Source organism: Pogona vitticeps, chromosome 1 (assembly GCF_051106095.1).
Source record: "Pogona vitticeps strain Pit_001003342236 chromosome 1, PviZW2.1, whole genome shotgun sequence".
Taxonomy (NCBI): Eukaryota; Metazoa; Chordata; class Lepidosauria; order Squamata; family Agamidae; genus Pogona; species Pogona vitticeps.
The window spans coordinates 329,627,214-329,650,219 of NC_135783.1; the positions used below are offsets into that span (position 1 = coordinate 329,627,214).

General features: G+C 42.0%; 1 protein-coding gene across 6 annotated transcripts in view; it reads right to left on the reverse strand.

The window, feature by feature from the left end:
• Window positions 1–23,006, reverse strand: part of FOXN3 (forkhead box N3) — a 194,041-nt gene that overhangs the window by 153,832 nt on the left and 17,203 nt on the right. For 3 of the 6 annotated variants that reach the window (XM_078383721.1, XM_078383720.1, XM_078383719.1), the window contains exon 2: window positions 19,014–19,094. The exons of the other annotated variants lie outside the window; for them this stretch is intronic. In XM_078383721.1, coding sequence (XP_078239847.1) covers window positions 19,014–19,094 — 81 coding nt within the window. The remainder of the gene's footprint in view (window positions 1–19,013; window positions 19,095–23,006) is intronic. 6 annotated transcript variants of the gene reach the window in all.

Consider the following 23,006-nt stretch of genomic DNA (forward strand, 5'->3'; position numbering starts at 1 on the left):
TAACAGCAGTTTTATTTGTTTTTTAATTCCATTTATGTCCCATCTTTCTTTCAAGGAAGTCAAGGTGGCATAAGTAGATAGACCTTTTTTCCTCTCCGCTTCATCCAAACATTAGGTCAGCCTGCAGGGGAGAGACATCCAACCAAATTTCATAGCTGAAGACGGCTTAAACCTGGATTTCCCATATCCAGCATCCTATCCATTACTCCATGCTGTCTCTCAAGAAATCTCAGAATGCAAAGCCTCACTTCCAATTTACTTCTAACCTAAAATCTTGATTCTGCCAGACTGTATTAGAGCACTTAATTGATTCTTTCCTTATTTTCATGTTTTCTACATTAAAGAGATCAGTCCTTGATGCCGTAACTGTTTAACTGGGAAATCCAAATAAGCTCATGGTGACAGATCTCAGAGTTTGGTATTACAATTTTTTAAAAAAGCACAGTTCACAAACTCTTAAAGTCTACAAGCTACTTGAGCCATTCTGTTGCTTGAAGAACGTGATCTAATTCTGTTCAACTTGCAAGTTTAAGGGAGAAATCCCAACCATAAGCAGGATTCATACTTCTCAATAAGATATGTCAAAACGAACCTGATACATTTCCTGAGCAATTGTGTTTTTGAACTGCATATCGTAGATTGATTTAAATCACAATTTAAATTTTAAAAATTAGTTTTTCAATTATTCAAACCATTATTTAAAAAATTAAAAATTTAAATCATGATTTAAATCACATTGATTTTTTAAAAAATCATTTATTTTTATCCACTCTGGGACTGACTCTGCCATGTCTGCTAAAGCATTTTATATATAAATATTTAAATTCAACAGGTTTCTCAGAATTTTCTAACACTGTGTAAATATAAGTGCTGAGGAAGTCTCAAAGAAAAACAAAAGTAGTTCCAAACCATCAGGGCAATGTCACTTGAAATCCAAAACCATCTCATGCAAAAAGACAACAACCAATTGTTCAAGCAGTCAACAGCTCTTGTAAACTCACTTTGATCATTCTTGATAGAGTGAGAATTTCTGCACATTCCATCAAAGACTTATAACAAAGATTTTAGAAAAATCTTACATAACTATTTAAGAAAGGGTTTAAGAAAACTGTTCATATATGTTTTAAATAAGGCTAATACAGCTGTAACATATATAGGAGAACAAACAATGCTTTTAAAGAAAACTGTAGCCATATTTGCTACTAAGCTAATGGTGGAGTCTGGTGGAACACATAGGGCTAACCCCTGAATGATATTCTGCAGTTGGTTCACATTTCTCAAACAGTTTTGAAAAAATAACAGTGACAATCTGCCTAAGCATAATAATTATATTAAGTATTATAGCACCTTTAACATATGTTTTTAGCATGTGCTATTGCAGATTACAATCCAGTGGATTGTAATCTACAAAAACTGATGCTAAAATTAATCTGTTAAAGGTGCTGTTACATACAGCACTGATGTTACCTGTCTGTCATGGGTTTGGAGGGAAAGTTCCATCCTATGGGGAGTGGAAGGCGGGACATCAGGAGGAGGGGCTGTACTGTATATATAGGTGAAGCCTGTGTGGAGAAGAGGAGACGCTGGGATGTGAAGAAGCAGCAGCTGGGAAGAAGAAGCTGGTGTGGGAGTCTGTGTGTCAGACAGGGTACTACTGTGTGTCAGAGTACCAACCTGATAGGTTCAGGTGTCTGTTGGTTAGCCAGAACTGATAGGTTCAGGGTCTGTGCTTCAAGTTAAGTGTTCTGTGTGAACCAAACTGTATGCATGTATGAATGAGACTAAGCCACGTTATTATATCTTATTCACCTGATCATTTTATTTTCCCTGTGTGTTGTATTTAAATAAACCTTATTCTTTTATTTGTTTGAAAATCCATCCCTGGTCTGTGTGACTTCTTATAGGGAATGGTTGGTGGCAGCTTAGTTAACGTGTGGCATATCCCAGTAGGTCTGGGTTTGTCACATTGATTGGTGGCAGCGGTGGGATACAACTGGTCCAGTTGTCCAGCGGTCCAGCAAAGCCTTGGCAAGTGTGCCCAGAGCAAGGGGGGTCTAGTCAGGGACAATCTGAGGCGCGTAGGTAATCTTCTAGGTGTACCTCACGGGGAGGTGCGCTAGTGGAAGAACGTGCCAACTGGGGAGACTAGATTAGGGTGCTCTGAGGCAGCCTGTTTTTGGCGGGAAAAAAGCTGAGGCAAAACTGTGTAGTAGCAGTGATCTAGCCTGCCTGCTGAGAGGCCCAGCAGAGGGGGGTAGGCTCTAGCTTGCAACTGTTGCAAGTAGTGCTGAAGGACAGCAGCAATCTATAGAAAGCTGGTTCTGAGGCAAAAGAAAAAAAAAGTGGTCGTTTTATTTTGAGGCTTGACTTTTTAAAGCAGCCTGTTCTGAGGGGGGGGATTATGCCCTTGACTCGAAGCCAAATGGCAGAAATGGGTGAAGTGAAAGACCCCCAGGTTGACCAAGGTTCTGAGGATGAATTTGGCTCAGTGCAGGGTGACAGCACAGGAGAGCAGAACCCAGAACTCAGAAAATTGCTCCTAGCCCAACAGCATGAACTGAGGGTGAGGGAAATGGAGGAAAGATTAGAGAGAGAAAGAAGGGAAGAAAGGGAAAGGCAATTTGAAATGGAGCAAAGGGAAAGAGAGAAACAACGGCAATTTGAATTAGAGAGAGAGAGAGAGAGAATGGAGAGGGAGGAGAGATTGGAGAGAGAGAGAATGGCGTTTGAATTAAGAAAATTGGAACTGATGAACCAGAACAATAATAACAATAGGGATTCTGAGGGAGGCCAATTGTCTAAGGCTGACCTGAAGAAATTCCCTGTGTACCACAAGGGAGATTGTCCTGAGGTGTTCTTTTCCTTAGTGGAAAGAGCGTTTGTGGACTTCTCAGTGAGGGAAACTGAGAAGATGACCATCATGCGATCTTTAATCAGTGGTAGCCTGGCCGAAGTCTATTCAGAGATGCCAGAGGGACTGATGAGAGATTTTGCAGAGTTTAAAAAACTGGTGTTTGCAAGACATGGGATAAATGCGGAACAGCTGAGGCAAAGATTCAGGTCCCTCACAAAGAAACCAGAGCAGACTTTTACCCAAGTGGGGGCCCAATTGGTGAGGCTGCTTGAGAAATGGCTATCTCAGGAGGGGACAGAGACCTTTCAGCAGCTTAAAGATTTGATAGCGCTGGAACAGTTCTATTCAGTCCTGCATGGGGAACTGAAATTCCAGGTGAGGGAAAGGAAACCAAAATCTGTGGCAGAAGCAGCCGAGATCGCAGATTTTATTTACCAGATAAGAAAGCCCTTGGGTGAGGGGAAAGCTATGGGGAAACCTAAAGAAACCTACAGCAAGTACTCTCAGGGACCAGGGAAAAGCCAGCAAGGGGGAGGGGCCCATGGTGAAGGGAAGCCCTCAGACATGAAACCAAGACCTCAGATTTTGGAGGGAAAACCAAAACAAGATGAGCGAGACTCAAAATACACCAGAAAATGCTATTTCTGTCAGGGAAAGGGCCATCTAATCTCAGAGTGTGAGAAATTAAAGCAGCTAAAAGGAATTGTGCCTCAGGATTCGAGTGGGACCAAGCCAAAAGCTGTGTTCTGTGTCCAGAAAGAGCAAGGCTCATTGTCACTGAGAGAGCCTGTTGCCATGGCTACTCAATCTGGAACAGCTACATCTGCTGATCAGGCTGAGGAAAATGGTCCTCTTGTAGAGGTCAGGCGCTGCCTGTTGGTGAGAACAGATTCTCAGTTGTTTGAAACAGCAGGGGTGGACGTAGGAATACTTGGCCATCAGTATCGGGGGCTGCGGGACACTTGTTCCCAGGTGACCCTGTGCCATCCAGATATTATTCCTAGGGAGTATGTAATCCCAAATGAGAGCATGAAGGTGGCAGGGATTGAGGGGCAGGTAATCTCTCTGCCAGTAGCGGAGGTACCTGTGAACTTTCAAGGCTGGAGGGGAGTTTGGCGGCTAGCGATTTCATCGACTCTGCCAGCAGCCGTGCTCGTGGGAAATGACCTGGCTGAACATGTGAAACGGGTGCTAGTGATTACACGCTCACAAGCCACCACGGGGACAGTTCAGGGGGGTAATGATGAGCCCGAGACGGAAGCAGAGGGGGGTTCAGAAGCTGTGGTGGAAACCTTAACCACAGACAGCAGATTTGGACAAGAGCAAAAGGCAGACGCCACTCTCCAAAAGTGTTTTGAACAGGTGACTGACGCCCAGCTAACACCTGAAACCCCAGTGAGATTTCTGGAGAAAAAGGGGATTTTATATAGAGAGACCCTGAGGAATATCTCAAAAGGGGGAGATGGGATCAGAAGTCAGCTGGTGGTACCTGAAAAGTATCGCCCCATGATCTTACAAAGGGGGCACTCTGACATGTTTGCTGCACACTTAGGGGTGAACAAAACACAGCAGAGAATCACACAGAATTTTTACTGGCCTGACATAGGGAAGCAGATCAGGGAGTTCTGTAAACAAGGTGATGTGTGTCAAAGGCAGGGGAATAGCCGCGACAGGACCAAAGCAAAGTTGTGCCCTTTGCCTGTGATTGACACTCCGTTCAAATGCATAGGGGTGGATATTGTGGGACCTTTGCCCAAGGCCACAAAGAGGGGGAACAGGTTCATTCTCACCATTGTGGACCATGCCACGAGGTACCCTGAAGCCATATCCTTGACTAACATTGAAACTAACACAGTGGCAGATGCCTTGGTGGGGTATATGTCCAGGATGGGATTTGCCTCAGAAATAATCACAGATTTGGGAGCATCATTTACATCGAAGCTCATGAAACGCTTATGGCAAATCTGTGGAATTGAGCTCAAGGAAACCACTGCCTATCATCCTGAAAGTGATGGGTTGACTGAGAAGTTCAATGGGACTCTAATGCGCATGATTAGGGCTTACTTGGCAGAGAATCCAGGCAATTGGGACCAGGGGCTGCAATCCCTTTTGTTCGCTTATCGATCAGTGCCACAAGCCAGTACCGGGTTCAGTCCATTTGAACTTTTATTTGGGGGAAGGGTGAAAGGGCCCCTTGATTTGATCAAACAAAATTGGGAGCAGATCACCCAGGATGACCCACAAGATGTTGTGACAGATAGAGACTCTTTAAGGACTGACCTAAAGAGAAACCTAGAGCTAGCAACAGAGACCCTGCAAGCTCAAAAGGTCAGAAAGAAAGCTTGGGATGACCAGGAAGGCAGGGAGAGGCACTTAAACCCAGGGGAGGAAGTGCTTTGGCCTAGGCTCTGCAAAGAGAACAAACTGCAGCTGGGTATCCCAGAAACAAAATATTTGGGTCACATGGTAGGGGGAGGAGTGATAAAACCCCTGGAGGCCAAAATAGAAGCTGTTCGTGATTGGCCCAGACCCAACACCAAGAAAAAAGTCAAATCATTTCTTGGGTTGGTGGGCTACTACAGAAAATTCATCCCGAGGTTTAGCGAGATTGCGGCTCCGCTGACCGATCTGACGAGGAAGAAGGCTGATGACCGCATCCCGTGGACCAGCGACTGTGAGGCGGCGTTCCAGAGGTTGAAGCAGGCGCTAATCAACTATCCAGTGCTGCATGCTCCAGACTTCGACCGGGAGTTCATCATCTACACCGATGCGTCTAACAGCGGGGTAGGAGCAGTTCTGTGCCAGGAGGATGAGAATGGTGACCAGCATCCAGTGTCCTACCTGAGTAGGAAACTTCAAAAAGGTGAGAGACATTTGGCAACCGTGGAGAAGGAGTGTCTGGCAATAGTCTACGCGATCCAGAAGGCCAAGCCTTACATCTGGGGAAGACATTTTGTTCTGTGCACTGACCATTCACCACTGCAATGGTTAAAGACAATGAAAACCCACAATAGCAAACTTATGAGGTGGGCTTTAAACCTACAGGACTATGACTTTGAAGTGAAGGTGGTCAGAGGGTCAGTGAACTGTGTTGCTGACGCCTTGTCAAGAAGACCTGAAGAATGAAGACGGCGAAAGAAACATGGACTATGTATATATATTGATGACAAAAAGTTAAATGTACCTGGTTTTTTGAATTTGGTTTGTATGAATAAAGGTAAATTGATGTAATGTATATGGTAAATGTTTAAATGCCTAATTGCTATGGTTAACTTAGAATGTAAGTATAAGTAAGTATGATATGGTATGTATAACTGTTGTTGTGTGTTTTATCCAGGTTGTTTTTTGGGAAAAAGCACCTTAGCTTTCCCCCTACAAAACAACTTATAAAGAGGGGAGGTGTTACATACAGCACTGATGTTACCTGTCTGTCATGGGTTTGGAGGGAAAGTTCCATCCTATGGGGAGTGGAAGGCGGGACATCAGGAGGAGGGGCTGTACTGTATATATAGGTGAAGCCTGTGTGGAGAAGAGGAGACGCTGGGATGTGAAGAAGCAGCAGCTGGGAAGAAGAAGCTGGTGTGGGAGTCTGTGTGTCAGACAGGGTACTACTGTGTGTCAGAGTACCAACCTGATAGGTTCAGGTGTCTGTTGGTTAGCCAGAACTGATAGGTTCAGGGTCTGTGCTTCAAGTTAAGTGTTCTGTGTGAACCAAACTGTATGCATGTATGAATGAGACTAAGCCACGTTATTATATCTTATTCACCTGATCATTTTATTTTCCCTGTGTGTTGTATTTAAATAAACCTTATTCTTTTATTTGTTTGAAAATCCATCCCTGGTCTGTGTGACTTCTTATAGGGAATGGTTGGTGGCAGCTTAGTTAACGTGTGGCATATCCCAGTAGGTCTGGGTTTATCACAGGTGCTATAATACTTAATATAATTATTATGCTTAGGAAAATGTCACAGGTTTTTTTCCTTTTTCGTAAGGGAAAGCATGACGTTTATTTAATCCAAATTTTAGTATGAACCACATTAGTTTGTACCCCCTGAACTAATACATGCTCCAGAATCCTATTATCAATCTGTTTTCATACCTCTCTGCATTTTGCAGTGCATTTTAAAAAAATGAAAAACACATTAGGATGCACACTATCTCATAATGCTTCCCTTCAGCTCTGGATTCTATCACTCCACAAACCATTTTGGGGCATGCAGTTTGAGAGCCGTGCAGCGAGACTGTCAAAGTTTTATGGATGCACACTCCTCGGCTCACTGAAAAATAAAAGACCTTGCTAAGAAATTAATACACTATAAAATTACTTCTCCCAGAATTCTAGTTATAGAGCTGTATCTAATGCTCCAGATAGCTGGATAGCTCTGTGGTTAGGTACCTGGCTGCAGAGCCAGAGATTTGAAGTTTAATTCCCCACTGTTCTTCCTGTGAGAAGAGCCAGCCTGTGTGGCCGTGGGCAAGCTGCAGAGTCTTAGGGCACCCCCAGGAGGAGGGAATGGCAAACCACTTCTGAGTACTGTATTCTCTAGCTAGGAAACCCTGGAAAGGGTCACCATAAATCGAAATTGACTTGATGGTATTTATCATCATCAACATCATTAAGCCCTAATCAAAGGAAAGACCAACTCAGCTGGAAAACTTTTTATTTATTGATTGATTGATTTATTTATTTATTTATTTATTTATTTATTTATATCCCACCTATCTGGTCATTATGGAAGCAGGAGAAATCAAGGAAGATAAGAATCAGGAAACTAGTCAAGTGAAGATATTTATTTAATTAATTAATTTATATCCCACCCAACTAGTACTCTGGGCAGCTAAAAGAAGGACACAAAGTCCTAAACAACAATAATATGCAATAACGATAAAACAATAAACAATAATCACAATAAATAATAATTAAAAAAAACAACAGTGAAAATTAGTGGCAGGCTGGTAGATATTTGTTTGCTTCTTTCCCATCCTGTATTCTGTGCGTAGGATATTATGAATAAACGCAACTTAAAATAATCTACTAAAACATTTGAAATACATTTAAAAAACGATGAAACATTTTTAAAAATTCAAACCAAAGGAAGACAGCAAATATATGTATTGATCTCATTGAAACTATGATCTCATTAGACTGGGTGGACAAACAGTCAGTTTTTTAACTGAAGCCAAAATGAGGGCAACGGCAGTGCCAGCTGGTCTCTGAGGGGAAGTGATTCCACAGCCAGAGTGATATGGCCAAGAAATTCCATCTCTACATTTTTACAAGGTATACTGCTTCCAAGGGAAGGGGGCACAGAAAAATAAAACCTTCTCAGGTCTTGACAATCAGAAAAATATACACATGGGAGGTATTTCTTCAAATATCTATACAGTATTCCACTCTGTATAGAGACTTAGGCCACTTATCAACCTGGAGCTGAAGATGCTTAGAAATATTCTTTTATAGGCACTTCGTCCTTTCCCCCCTCTTTCTGATTAAATGTTGTTAAGTGCCATTGAGTCAAAACCAACATAGCAACCATAATAGGGCTTTGAAGGTAAAGTGAGATATTTAAGGGGTCGTTTTACCAGTTCCACATCCCTGGAGAGTTTCCATGGCTGAGTGGGGATTTGAATCAAGGCCTCCTGAGTCCTAGTCACTCTATCTGCTACACAACACTGGGTATCCTTTCTTTGCTTATTGGAACTTTTTAATTTAAAGGTTTAAAAAGCAAGAAGAGGGCTCTTATATACATTTCCCTTTTTGGTTTACATGTCTCTTTGTTTTCTTTTTCAAACATAAAAGATAAGTTAACAGTTTGGTTTATTTAACCTTGAAGATTGAAGTGAACACTGTAGATCATATTTTCAAGCGATCAGGATCATGAAGTGTCAAGGTACGTTCTCAAGACATACCCTTTAATTTTTCACCAGTGCTGGGCGGGGCCCCTGTTCCATGTATGCAGGGTGCCAGCCACAACTGGAACCAATTGGGTGGCGCTACTAACTGCAGGTGCACAGCTGCGCACTGGCACAGCTTAGATGGAATGTTGCGTAAGACTCATTTTTAATGCAATGTTGAAAAAGAAAAGATTTCAAAAACAAAAACAGATCTAAGATGAATATATCAATACCAAAGTTGTCTGCTATCTTAATTCCACAATGCAAAACCCCAACAACAGACAGAAGACAGGTAGGCTATTATATATATGATGTTTGCTTTAAATGATGGCTGTTCAAATAGGCTCACCACTAGTCCCATTTGTCTGGACACTTGCAAAAATTTCTAACCAGCTGTGATTGTGATACTTGGGTCATTTAGGATTATAATTTTTCTGGAAATCTTGACAGATTTTTTAAATTATATATTTATATATTTTAATATATTGTAATTTGGCTCAGAACAGGTAGGGATAGAAAAGCCGAGCACTTAAATTGAAGCAAATGGATAGGAGCAGCCTGAAGGAGGAAACTAAGGTAATCAAGACAACCCTAGATCTTACCAGAGTAAATTATATTGTGCACAAATTGGGACTCCTACTGAGGGAATCCAGGAGACTGCTGCAAAACTTTACTGATACCAACAGGAGAAAGACGTTCTTTAATTCCACTAGTTCTGGGGCTACTACTGCAGGCATGTACAGAGCCTGGAACAGTTAGGGAAAAAAATGGATGAGATTCCACAGAACCTCCTAGCCAGCATGGTCAAATTCTGGGCAAATTGCACTGATTTCTTCAGAATTTCAGCGATTTCATCATGAGTCAGAGCAAGTATGCAGCAACGAATGCACAGAAAAGTGCTACTGCACTAATTAGATTTTTTAATACTAAATGGAGGCAACATGTTCCAACAGTGATCCAAGTATTTAAGGCTAAAGTAACTGCACAAATGTCTGTGGTTCCCAATTATTTGCATATTCCAATCCCTTGAGTTTATCCAGTCCAAATTTCTGAGAGCTATACTGGCAGTGCCTCCTTGTGTCCCTATCACAGCTCTATGCCTAGAGGTTGGTTTAGTCTCTATCACAGTGCATGCCAAGGTTTACATGTTCAATCACTGGCTAAAGCTTATTTCCTTCCCACAAAGGTTGGCACCATTGACTCTTTGATAACCTTCCAATCAGAATGGATTGTTAGGAGTCACCTAACAAATGAAGCTCTAAAAACTGGTATTTCCCTAAATACCCTGGTAGCAATGGGTTATGCCAATACCAAATCAGCCATCAAGCAAAGGATTTGGGACAAAGAACTTCAAGAATATTTAAGATCACTGGACAAATCTAGTGTTGTAAAAAACGCCTTTAACTTTCTACTTATTGGACCAGTATAACACCACCTAAATCTAGAAAAGCTTTTAACTTAGCCAGATTTAATGTTCTGCCTTCTAATATCTTAGAAGGGAGAATTCAGGGCACATCCTATTCTGATTATGTATGTCCTGGCAATGGTGGTAAAGTAGAAACTTTCCCCTATTTTCCGAAAAATTCTGGGAAGATCTGAAGAATTTTATATTACAGTATTTCACTGCTCTCTGACAAGGTTTCTTACACTACTTGTAAAGTGGCCAAATATTGTGCAGCTGCTACAGCTTGCCACAGTTTCCTGACCACATAAGGGTTTGAGTGCCCCTGCCTTCCTTAGAGATTTCTTGTTTTATTTTACTTTCTAGGAGAATTGGAGTATCATACTGATGGTTAAATGTGTCTTAATTTCATCTTATATTATGTGATTGGTGTGATGTTTTAAAAGCTTTTATATCCTTCAATGCCACTGGATAACTTAGAACTTCTTTCTTAACTTTTATGTCTTAAAAGAGCCAGACGGTACATTGGTGGTGACATGTCTTTTTCAATGTCTTTCAGTATTATCTGGTATTATGTTATTTTATCTATGACCTGGTCATTGACTGTGGTAAGCAGGCAGGCAGATAGGTAGCTAGCTAGCTAGCTAGCTGCCCTGTTTCCCTGGAAAAAAGACCTAACCTGAAAATAAGCCCTATTATGATTTTTCAGGATGTTTGTAATATAAGCCATATCCCAAATATAAGCCCCAGTTAAGTGAAACCCCGCTCTCCACCTTTGTGCAGAAGAAGATGACATGACTGTATTTGAATAAATGTAGATTGTTGTACATGAAAAAAGTAAAACATCCCCTGAAAATAAGCCCTAATGCATTTTGGAGCAATAATTAATATAAGACCCTGTCCTATTTTTGGGGAAACACGGTAGCTAGATTTGGCAGTAAGAGGAAGCCAACTATTTATATTTCTTTTTAAAAAATGAAGAGCAAAAAAACCTATGTTTGCCTCACATGGACTACAGAGCAAGGTAATTTCAAGTAGATTCATCAGTGCAACCAATTTAATCCTCACATGCTGTCCATATAATAAAAGTAAAGGTAAAGGTTCCCCTTGACAATTTTTGTCCAGTCATGTTCGACTCTAGGGGGCGGTGCTCATCCCCGTTTCCAAGCCATAGAGCCAGCGTTTTGTCCGAAGACAATCTTCCGTGGTCACATGGCCAGTGTGACTTAGACACGGAACGCTGTTACCTTCCCACTGAGGTGGTCCCTATTTATCTACTTGCATTTGCATGCTTTCGAACCGCTAGGTTGGCAGGAGCTGGGACACGTGACGGGCGCTCACTCCGTTGCGTAGATTCGATCTTACGACTGCTGGTCTTCTGACCCTGCAGCACAGGCTTCTGCGGTTTAGCCCACCGCGCCACCACGTCCATATAATACAGTGGTCATTGAACAGGGGTAAATTACACCAAATGGGGTAAAAATGAAAATCCTGGGGGTAATGAGGATGAGCAGAGCCCCAATATTGATGCTCTCATATCCAAGATGAAGCAACATCATTTCACCAAAATCTGAAGTTTTCAAGTAAGTTGAAGCTTTCAAAATAATTTTCAATAGATTCAATAAGATTTTGAATTCAAATAATGTATGATTTCCTTCCTTTCAAATCAAGGGGGTAATGATAATAAATTTGGGGGGGGGGGGCGTAAAAGGTAAAAAAAGTTCCCTGATCCCTGATATAATACCACTATGTTAAGGCCAGTGGTAGAATCAAGTCTAACACCTCAGCCCTGAGGGCTCTTTGCTCCAGATGCCATTCAACCTGGGGCTAGTTCTACAGGCAAAAGCTAATGCAACTAGCTTCTGGACCATGTGAAAAATATATTGCTGAATGTCATGACAGTTCTTTTCCACAAAATCAGACCACAGTTTGGCAAAGTATGTTTTAGGATTCTGGCTCTCAGAATTCCTCAGCCAGCCTAACGATTTCCCAAGCTCTTCATCAACTGCTCTGCAGTTCAAAGATTATTATCATTATTCCACAAGAAGCCCACCTTTTCTTCCTTACCATGTGCTTCAAAAGGTCCTTATGAGCATCAAGGAACCATCAGAAAAGATCTGGGACATGGAGCCAGAGATACTTATGTGTTTATGTGTGTAAGGGGTGATGGTGTTCTCCTTGTGTGAGCATACTTGTGCAAGTATCATACTGGATGCAACACAGAAAGTCTGAATCACTGTGAATTTTGACCTGTTTGTGGTTCTGTGTGTTGAGTCCTTTTCCTTCTGTCATGCAAGCTGACAAGAAATCAACTAGATGCTAAAATCTGGTAGGATGAAATTAGTGAAGGTCTTAGCACTCAAAGAACTTTGTCCTGAAGGTCACAAAACAGCCTTGTTTGTTTTGTGAGGTATATTTGCTGCAAATGCCCATCAGCAACATCCAGCAAATTTTAACAGCATGCAGTGAGAAAAACACTGGGCAGAAGCAAAATATCTAAAGTCCCCTCTAAAGAAGCCAAGTCTTGTCAACACCAAATTTTTCACTCTGCTACATGCCAGAGCTCCTATCCAGTCCCACAGGAGAGTATAATGGACCACATACTGTTGGTGGAGTGAATTTGCATGTTTGTGTGAGGGGGTAATAATTGGTTCGATTAAGCACTTTCATCTCTCTACAGTTCTGTGTGCCTTAGAAAACAGGCTCCTTCAGGATAGTCTTCTTACATGCAAGTTTTTTCTCCTCCTCAGCTGTTTTGCCACATATGGGATAAAGTTAAGCAAAACACTATATGAATCTTACAAAGAGTGGAGGAGATGAATAAAACAATGTACGCTTCCTACACCCCTTTCAGTGCAGTCTATTTAGGACTAAATTATGTTTTTCAAAACTGGATATCAGCACCCAGCAAGGAAAGGTATTTCAAAATCAGGAACATCCAATTGACTATGACCTAGTTCACACGCTATTTTTGGCCCTAGACTGGGAAAGTGATCTTGGACATCTTGGCATGTTTTTATTCCCCACAGGCTTTAAGACAGCATAAAAACTTGTGGCTTATTTCCAAATTGAAACCAAAGTTCGGTACTGCTTTAAGTAGGTGGCTCTATTATGGGAAGCCTGTGTGAAGCTGAGGCTAGAGGATGCAAATAGACTTGGGCAGATGTGGGTTGAGCTCCCAGGTCATCCAGGGAGTTCAGCTGGTAGCCTTGGGCCTGTCACTTATTCTCTAACTAACCACCATGCAGTATTGTTCTAACAAAAACACTGAGTGGAGCAGAGCACAAAATATACTGCCTTGACCTCTCTGGAGAAAAGATGGGAGATAAATGTAACACACACATTAAAACCCCTCCATAATTCTTTCCGTGCAGGATACAAATGGTTTCCCCCATGATAAAATCTAAAAACTTCTATAGTTTGAAGAAAGACATACTGCTTAACCATTAGTAGCTCCAGGCAAAATTCTCTGCCAGCCAAGGTTTCTGAACAAGCAGGTAACAGCAGGCCTGCTTTTCTGAAAAGGTACTTTTAGCTCCTAGCGTTATATCTTAAATTGAAAACCAGCTTCTTAAGCTTTGTCCTGGTTGTACAAAGTGGACACTAATGACCAGCAATACTGTCCTGTATATTCCAGCATGGCGAGTACAGAAGTTAGACTGGTATCTGCTGATAGATCTCTAGGTGACATGTTACAGATGGGCAAGTGTAACTTCCTGTACAGTACTTTACCAACAGCAAAAGAGAGGAAAGATGGAAAAAAGGAGCCCTTTTCACCTTCTAAATTATGATGCTGGAATCAAGAAAATTTGGGGATGGGGGAACGAATAAGAGAAGATTTATACGTGAGAGTTTCAGGTATTAAGGATACAGTGGCGCCTCGCAAGAAAAATGCCTCACAGGACAAAAAACTCACAAGACAAACGGTTTTGGCAATGGGGGTTGATGACTCGCAAGACAAATGTTCATATGGCCATGCTTCGCAAGACGAATGTTTTCCGTTTTTTGTTCCTGTCTAATGTTTGCTGATTTTTAAATTTTTTTCTATGAGGTTTTAAAAGTTAGTTTTTTATTGAAATTTTGGAAATCATCTGCATAATATGTATGGCTTTAAAGAGCACTTAATAAACCCTTTGTAAACCAAATTTGACTTTTTTGCCCATAGGAACGCATTAATTAGATTTCAATGCATTCCTATGGGAAAACGCATTTCGCAAGATGAATTTTTCACAAGACAACATTAACTGCAGAACGAATTAAATTTGCCTTGTGAGGCACCACTGTCCTCTATCTCCCTTCCAGAGCCACTGTTTTATTTTTATTTTTTAAAAAACTATATTTGAAGAACTGCTGGATTGCTCAGTGGTTTAAGGAATCTGGCTGCAGATCCAGAGGTTGGAAGTTTGATTCCCCACTGGGCTGCCTTGACAGGGGCTGAATGATCCATAGAGTCTCCTCCAGTTCTGCAGTTCAGAGACAATTACTGAGACAATTTTTTTCCTTATACCTGTAACACAAGAGGACAAAGACAATAAATGGACTCCACAGAGCCATAGGAAGTTCTTAAAGGCTACCTTCCCTTATTCCAGATGAAAGAGATGCATGACTAAAGCTTTGGGACTAGGCAGCAATCTTTTCATTCACTATTTATTTCTTAGCTTGATGTATACAATCATGGCCAAAAATACTGGCACCCTTGCAATTCTGTCAGAAAATGAAACCCTTCTCTCAGAAAATTGTTGTGGCTGCAAATGTTTTGGTACTCACATGTTCATTTCTTTGGTTTGCGTTGGAACAGCACAAGACCCTTGCCCATCCTGGCTAATTGGAAGATCAGCCAGGGGGGTTCGCAACTGGGTCCAGGAGGCCGTGAACGCCTCTTTGAGAGAGGGAGTGGTCCCTACCGCCTTGAAAGAGGCGGTAATTCGACCACTCCTTAAAAAGCCTAACCTGGACCCAAGGCTGGTGGTCAACTACCAACCAGTGGCGAACCTCCCTTATTTGGGCAAAGTGTTGGAGCGGGTTGTGGCCGGGCAACTCCAGGCACTGCTGGATGAAACGGATTTTCTAGATCCATTTCAATCAGGTTTCAGGCCGGGTTTTGGCACGGAGACTGCCTTGGTCGCCTTGTACGATGACCTTCGCCAGGAGAGAGACAGGGGGAGTGTGACCCTGTTGATACTCCAGGACCTGTCGGTGGCTTTCGACACCATCAGACATGGTGTCCTTCTGGATAGGCTGGCTGGGTTGGGAGTTGGGGGCACCGCTTTATGGTGGTTCTGCTCTTTCCTGGCTGACCGTGTCCAGAGGGTGGTGCTGGGGGACAGTTGCTCTGCCCCATGGCATTCATGTCATGGGGTTCCTAAGGGCTCGATACTGTCCCCCATGCTGTTCGACATCAACATGAAACTGCTGGGAGAGGTCATCAGGAGGTTTGGGCTGAGGAGTCAGCAATATGCTGACGATACTTAGTTCTACCTCTCATTTTCCACCAATCCAGGTGAGGCGGTTTCTGTGCTGAACCCGTGTCTGGACCTGATAATGGACTGGATGAGGGTTAATAAACTGAAACTCAATCCAGACAAGACGGAAGTGCTGTTAGTGGGTGCTTCGCCGGACAGGTTGGAGGACCACTTCCCTGCCCTGAATGGGGTTATACTCCCTCTAAGGGACAGGGTCCGCAGCTTGGGGGTGCTCCTGGAGCCCAGTCTAACTCAAGAAGCCCAGGTGGACTCGGTGGTCAGAGGCGCCTTCCTTCAGCTGCGGAAATTATACCAGCTACGGCCCTACCTGGACGAGCGGAGTCTCATGACAGTCACATCTGCACTGGTAACATCCCACATAGATTACTGCAATGTGCTTTACGTGGGGCTGCCTTTGAAGACGGTCCAGCCACTGCAACTGGTCCAGAATCGAGCTGCGTGGCTGGTGAGTGGTGCAGCCGCCAGGGAACAAGCCGATTCTGTATAAGTTACATTGGCTACCAGTTGCTGCCCGGGCCCAATTCAAAGTGCTTGTTTTGACATATAAAGCCCTAAACGGCTTGGGCCCTGGATACCTGAAGGACCGCCTCCTTCCATATGAACCTACCCGGCAGTTAAGATCTAGCCAGGGGGCACTTTTGAAAGAGCCGTCCCTTAAGGAGGTAAGAGGGACGGCTTGTAGACAAAGGGCCTTTTCGGCAGCTGCCCCCAGACTATGGAATGCCCTCCCGACTGAGATTCGTCTGGCGCCGACACTGATGACATTTCTGTGCCAGGTCAAAACCTTCCTGTTCCAGAAGGCTTTTAATTGAAATAATATTAGCTGTGGGTCTGATGGCAATTTTTATATATATTTTAATTGTATTTTAATTGTTCTAAATTGTATTGTAGTTTAATTGTTGTAAGCCGCCCAGAGACCTTTTGGTAGTGTGGGCGGCATATAAATTAAATAAATAAATAAAGACAAAAAGTCAAATCTGATACAATCACACACAGAAACCCCCAAAAATGAACTGCCCAAAATGATTGGCACCCTGTCTGAATTGTAAAAAATAACTGCTTTTCAAGCATGAGATGCTCCTTTCATTTGTATTTAGACACACCTGTCGCAAGTAATAGTTGTAGGCAATATAGCAATCACACTTGCATCCAGTTAAGATGGAGAAAAGTTGACTCAACCTTTGTGTTGTGTGTGACACTGAGCATGGAGAAAAAAATGAAGTCTAAAGAGATGTCTGTGGATTGGAGAGAAAGAATTGTGGGAAAACACTGACAATCTCAAGGCTACAAGTCCATTATCAGAGATCTTAATGTTCCTGTGTCCACTGTGTGCAATATCATCAAGAGGTTTACAGCCCATGGCACTGTAACTAACCTCCCTGGACGTGGACGGAAGAGCAAAACTACTGAAAAATTACAACCAAGGGTTGACTGAATGGTGGATACAAAACCCAGATTAACTTCCCAACAAATTCAAGCTGATCTGCAGACACAGGGTACAACAGTGTCACTATCGCACTATCTGTCGCCATCTGAATGAAAAGGGACGCTATGGTAGGAGACCCAGGAGGACACCACTGATGACACAAAGGCATAAAAAAGAAAGACTGGAGTATGCCAAAACTTATGTGACAAAACCACAATCCTTCTAGGAGAATGTAATGTAGACAGATGAGACAGAAATGGAGCTTTTTGGTCAAGGACATCATGGCACTGTTTACAGAAAAAGAAATGAGACATTCCAAGAAAAGAACACAGTCCCTACAGTCAAACATGGTGGAGTTTCAAATATGTTTTGGGGTTGCTTTGCTGCTTCTGGCACTGTATGCCTTGCTGTGTGAACAGTATCATGAAATCTGATGATTACCAAAGAATTCTGGGGCGCAATGTAGTGGCCAGGGTCAGAAAGCTGTGTCTCCACCAGAGGTCATGGGTCTTCCAGCAGGACAATGAGCCAAAAACATTTCAAAAAGAACTCGGAAATGTTTACAAAGTGCTGAAGAGTTCTGAAATGGCCAGCAATGAGTCCAGATCTGAATCCCATAGAACAGTGGTCCCCAAACTATTTTGGGACCACGGACTAGTTGGGGGGTGCAGGCTCTGTGCGCAGGTGGGCAGGGGCACCCCCACATTTGCGAATGGGCTTGTCATGCTCGCAGAGGGGCATGTCGTCCTCGCGGATGGGCGTATCACTCCATGTGTATGCGCGTGAGCGAGACATGACCACCTGTGAGCGCGACAAGCCCCCTATGCATGGGGGGGAAGAGATCTGTCTCCGCGGCCCAGTTCCAGCAAGCCCACAGACCGTCACCGGGCCGTGGATGGGGGTTGGGACCTCTGCCATAGAACACCTGTGGAGAGATTCAAAACAGCAGTTGGGAGAAAGCATCCTTCAAATCTGAAGGCCCTGGAGCAGTTTGCAAAAGAAGAGTAATCCAAAATTCCAGTAGAGGGGTGTAAGAAACTCATTCATGGTTACAGGAAGCAATTGATTTCAGTTATTTTTTCCAAAGGGAGTGCAACCAAACATTAAGTTAAGGATGCCAATAATTTTGGCCATTATATTTTTGAGTTTCTGTGTGGGACTGTATCATATTTGACTTTTTTTCTCTGGTGTGTGTGTGTGTGCGCGCGCGCTGTTCCAACACAAACCAAAGAAATGAACATGTGAGTACCAAAACATTTGCAACTGCAACAATTTTCTGAGAGAAGGGTTGCATTTTCAGACAGAATTGCAAGGGTGCCAATATTTTTGGCCATGACTGTATGTGTGTGTGTTCTCCAGTACACCCAAGAGGATGTACGTGATTCTCCATCTCTTCACTTTATCCGCACAATAACCCCGTACGATAAGTCAGGAAGAGACAGTGTGACTGACGCAAGGTTACCCAGGGAGCTTCATGGCCAAGTAGGAATCTGTACCAAGTTCTCCTGAGTCCCTCTGCAACATTCTATTCACTACATCACACTGGCTCTAATTTTAGAGATGTTTTAGAGGAGACTCCAACTCAACTTTCTCTTCAAAGTGATTCTCCTCCAAAGCTGACTGCTGATCAGGGCTGCAGGAAAATGACAAACACCAATTGTATAACCTCTAGTAAAGAACCACAGGAAAGGATTTCACAGAAGCACAAACCGAAGTGATCAAGCTATGACACCAGATACTCCAATAGAGCAACAGCAATGGACCATAGGTAGGGACCCAAATCCATTGGGAGAGCATGTTTCACATGCACAGGGACCCAGGCTCAATCCTTGGCATTCCCAATTCTTTAACTGCTGATGGGGAAAAATATATTCTGTGCTGAACGCCCCGGAGAGGAACTGCTGCATGTATGAGTAAAAAAAAATACTCAATTAAATGGACAAACAGAATTACCTGGTAAAAGATGCACACTTTTGCACAGCTGGACTGTGATGTGTGGGCACCACCTGGCTCTAACAAAATGTAGAGGGTGAGCTGGTGGGGGGAAGAGAAAGTAAAAAAGTTTCAGTCATCCTGCAGTGGCCAACACTGTTGGAAACATCTGTGTAGTAACTCGATTTAAAAAAAAAAAAACAGCTTGCCATGTAGTACAAACTCCACAGACTGGTATTTTAAGAGTTATAACTTATCAGAGTGGATGAAAATCCATAATTTTTTCCAATTAAATTGATTTGATCCATAATTTAAATCACAATTTAAATTCAAAAATTGATTTTTTTTCATTAAAAATCAAAATATTTAATTTAAATCATGTTTTCAATCAAATCCACCAGGTAAAACTTAATACTGTACATCTAAACTAGGCATGGCAAACACATGCAAGCACAATGCCGGAACTATGGGACCTATTCTGGCCCAACAATTTCTTGTATGCTAATGTCAGTTTTTGAAAGGGAACTAAGTGAAATAAGAGAAGTCATCAAGCAAAATTTCAGATGGGACATTAGAAGAGGAAGTAACATATGAACATTGTGGATACAACAGAGAAGCTACAGTAATAGCTCTCAAGCAGCAGTGTATTTCATTAAGGTAAAAGCTGATAAAAGTGGAACACATTGCTACTTGAACTTTATTTTACAAGAGTTCAACAACCATTTTAAAATGTACAAAATAACACACTATTCATCAGTCAGTTGAATGCCAACATGCATTTCATGCTATACGTTCCAGCTTCCAAATATGAAGAATTTTTGTAACAACAAGAAAAGTTCTGGGAACAATAAGTTAAGAAGCTTTCACTAAAACCAAGAAGATTCTGCAGAGTTATGTTCACAAATTTGTGCCTTCTTTCAACCTAAAATCACAAGTACACCAGTTTTGTTTTACTAGTTGTCAAATTTCTTTACTAGCTAAATACTTTTAAAAGAAACTCTGCTACTAAATAGCAAAGGAACACTCATAGCTATCAAATACACACAGGCACACAATATTAAATATATTACTTGCATTTTGCTTTAAAAGGTGAACTTTCAAGACACATTGAAAAGTACTGAAGAGAAAAACTGGGAAGAAACCACTTATAGTAAAGTAATGCTAAGTATTATGCAATAAAGTATGAGCATCATCTCATACAATAACAAAGATTCCATTTATAAGGACAGCACTAATTTCTATTTCACGGGCTGTATACATACAGAGTGTGCTTGTACTAAGGAATAACTAAGATCCTTATTCTTCCAAGTAAACTTTTTATACCAAGCCTCCTCATTAAAAGGCATATACTTTCTAACCATAGAAACGAGATTGTGTCAAGCTGAATCTTAATTGCCATAGAAGGAAAAAAAGATCAACTCAGTTTTTGAACAACATAATTTAAAGAAATATGCTTAGTTTTTCAGGTTTTAAAAGGCCTATTTTTAGTGCACCAGAAGCTGAAAAAGCATGTGAAACTAGAAAATATGAGTATCACTGTGTAAAAATATATTGCCAGGGTGGAAGGCTAAGATTAGTCAGAGAAACACTGCTGAGTTCGTTTTAATTACTGAAGTTCAAGTTTCATCTTCATTTCAGGTTCAAGCAGAATATTCTCAGATAAATATTCCATTTTGTACTGTATTTGTTTTTAATTGAATGCCCAAGTACAGATTTCTTGCCTGACAAAGCACATACAACAGCAAGTTACAGACAGTAAGAAGCGATGATTCTTCACTCCTATAAAGCTTAATTCTCTGATGTACCTTAAATGACCTTTTGAAGATTAAGTCTACAATCTTCACACACTTTCTAGGAGTGTCTCACTGAGTTCAGCATTGCTTCTGGATAAACACACTTGAGAATGATTTCTAAGTAACATTTGGAAGCATTCTAAAGCATTTTCTAATTAATCTGAATTTATGAATTCATATGAGAAGCTGTATATCAAAGGGACATTCAACATCTTGAAAGAATTGGAACACTTCAAGTGTTCTGACTGCCAAATTGCTTGTACAATTAGTGCTCTCATATTGCTTGTGTACTGTGATCTAGAGCCTCCCCCCCATTTCCACTGTGGAATATTAATTTGTGGTCAATCCAGTTAATTCATCTACTCTACCACTATCTAGTACTTTCTATGAAAACTGTCAATAAGCTAGATGGTTTAAAACCCTCACAAAACATTGAGATTTACAGGGGGAAAATCACAGAATTGCAGGGCTAGATTTCTGCTGAACCACAGAATACCTGTCCAAAGGTTAAGAAACCTATGTCCAGATGTTGTTGGGCTATAAACACCACCATAGCTAGGGGTCGGGGATGATGCAAGGGTCTGCTGGGATTTGGATCCCAACAATATCTGGAGGGCCACAAACTCCCTACCCCAGATCTGTCCTAGTCAAACTCCAACAGCTGACAGCTATGGAAATGAAATGTGTGATGTGCATCAATCTCTAAAGCCACTCTAAAGCAACTATGAGAAGAATTATCTCAGATGTATAGCTGTTTGGTTAATGTAGAAGACAACTTTGGATGTACTAGCTCAGTGGTCCCCAACCTTGGGCCTCCAGATGTTCTTGGACTTTAACTCCCAGAAATCTTGGCCAGCAGAGGTGGTGGTGAAGGCTTCTGGGAGTTGTAGTTCAAGAACATCTGGAGGCCCAAGGTTGGGGACCACTGTACTAGCTCACCACACAGATTAGCCCTAACCAGGAATATTTGTCACTCTTACTTCATCACCACAAACAACAATAGATTCATAATAAGCTTGTATGCAAAGAAGAGGAGTATAGGCAACTGGCTTAATACTGGAAGCTCTCAATTCAAATGCCACCCTAAGCCCAAACTCACTTTTGACAACAGGAAGCAACGGTACCTATGCACCTTAAAAGACTATTTTAGTAAGTACTGAAACAATGTATGTGTGATATGCACTGCATATTAAAAATATACCACAGAAACGCTAATTTACAGTCCTACTGAGATTACACAGCTGAAGAAAAGCATATCCTATTCTCTGTCACTGGCCAGGGACCAGACCAACTAAGAGTTTACTCTCCCTATCTGCCAAGATAGATTGGTTTAAAACATTTACATCTTACCTTTCAGCCAAAAGGGTTCCCAGAGTGGCTTACAAAAGCAAGTAGTAACAAAGTCCCTGCCCTCAGGCTTAAAGTCTAAATTAAAGATATGTCAGGGACAAGAAGGGAGAAGAAAACAAAGCAAGCTGAGCATACTGGTAGCTGAATGGAAGCAGTTCAGACAGACAGACAGAAGTACTGCCATTATGTCACAGTTGAGGAAGAGTCAGCAGGAAAGGGGTCTTCCTGCCGGAATAGACTAAAGGGCAACATCATCAAGTCCTTTCATGAGGGAATGAACGCATTGTAGTTTTTGTAGCTCAACATCAGATCCCTTCGACATCCGAAGTGGAATGAAGCAGGGCTGTGTGCTCGCGCCAACCCTTTTTGGGATCTTCTTTGCTGTCATGATGAAGCACGCCTTTGGAACTGCAACATAAGGTGTCTATCTCCGGACTAGATCAGATGGAAAGCTCTTTAATCTCTCTAGATTGAGAGCAGAGATGAAAGTTCAATTGAAATGCATGTGGGACTTCCTCTTCACTGATGATGCAGCCATTGTTGCCCATTCTGCTGAAGATCTCCAACTCATGAATCATTTTAGCAAGGCCTGCCAAGACTTTGGGTTAGCAACCAGCCTGAAGAAAACACAAGTCATGGGCCAGGGCGTGGACTCACCTCCCTCTATTACCATATCTACACAAGAATTGGAGGTTGTTCATGACTTTGTGTACCTTGGCTCAACGATCTGACACACTCTCTAGATGTCGAGCTGGATAAACACATTGGCAAAGCAGCTACCATGTTCTCAAGACTCACAAAGAGAGTATGGCTCAATAAGAAGCTGACAAAATATACCAAGATCCAGGTCTATAGAGCCTGTGTCCTGAGC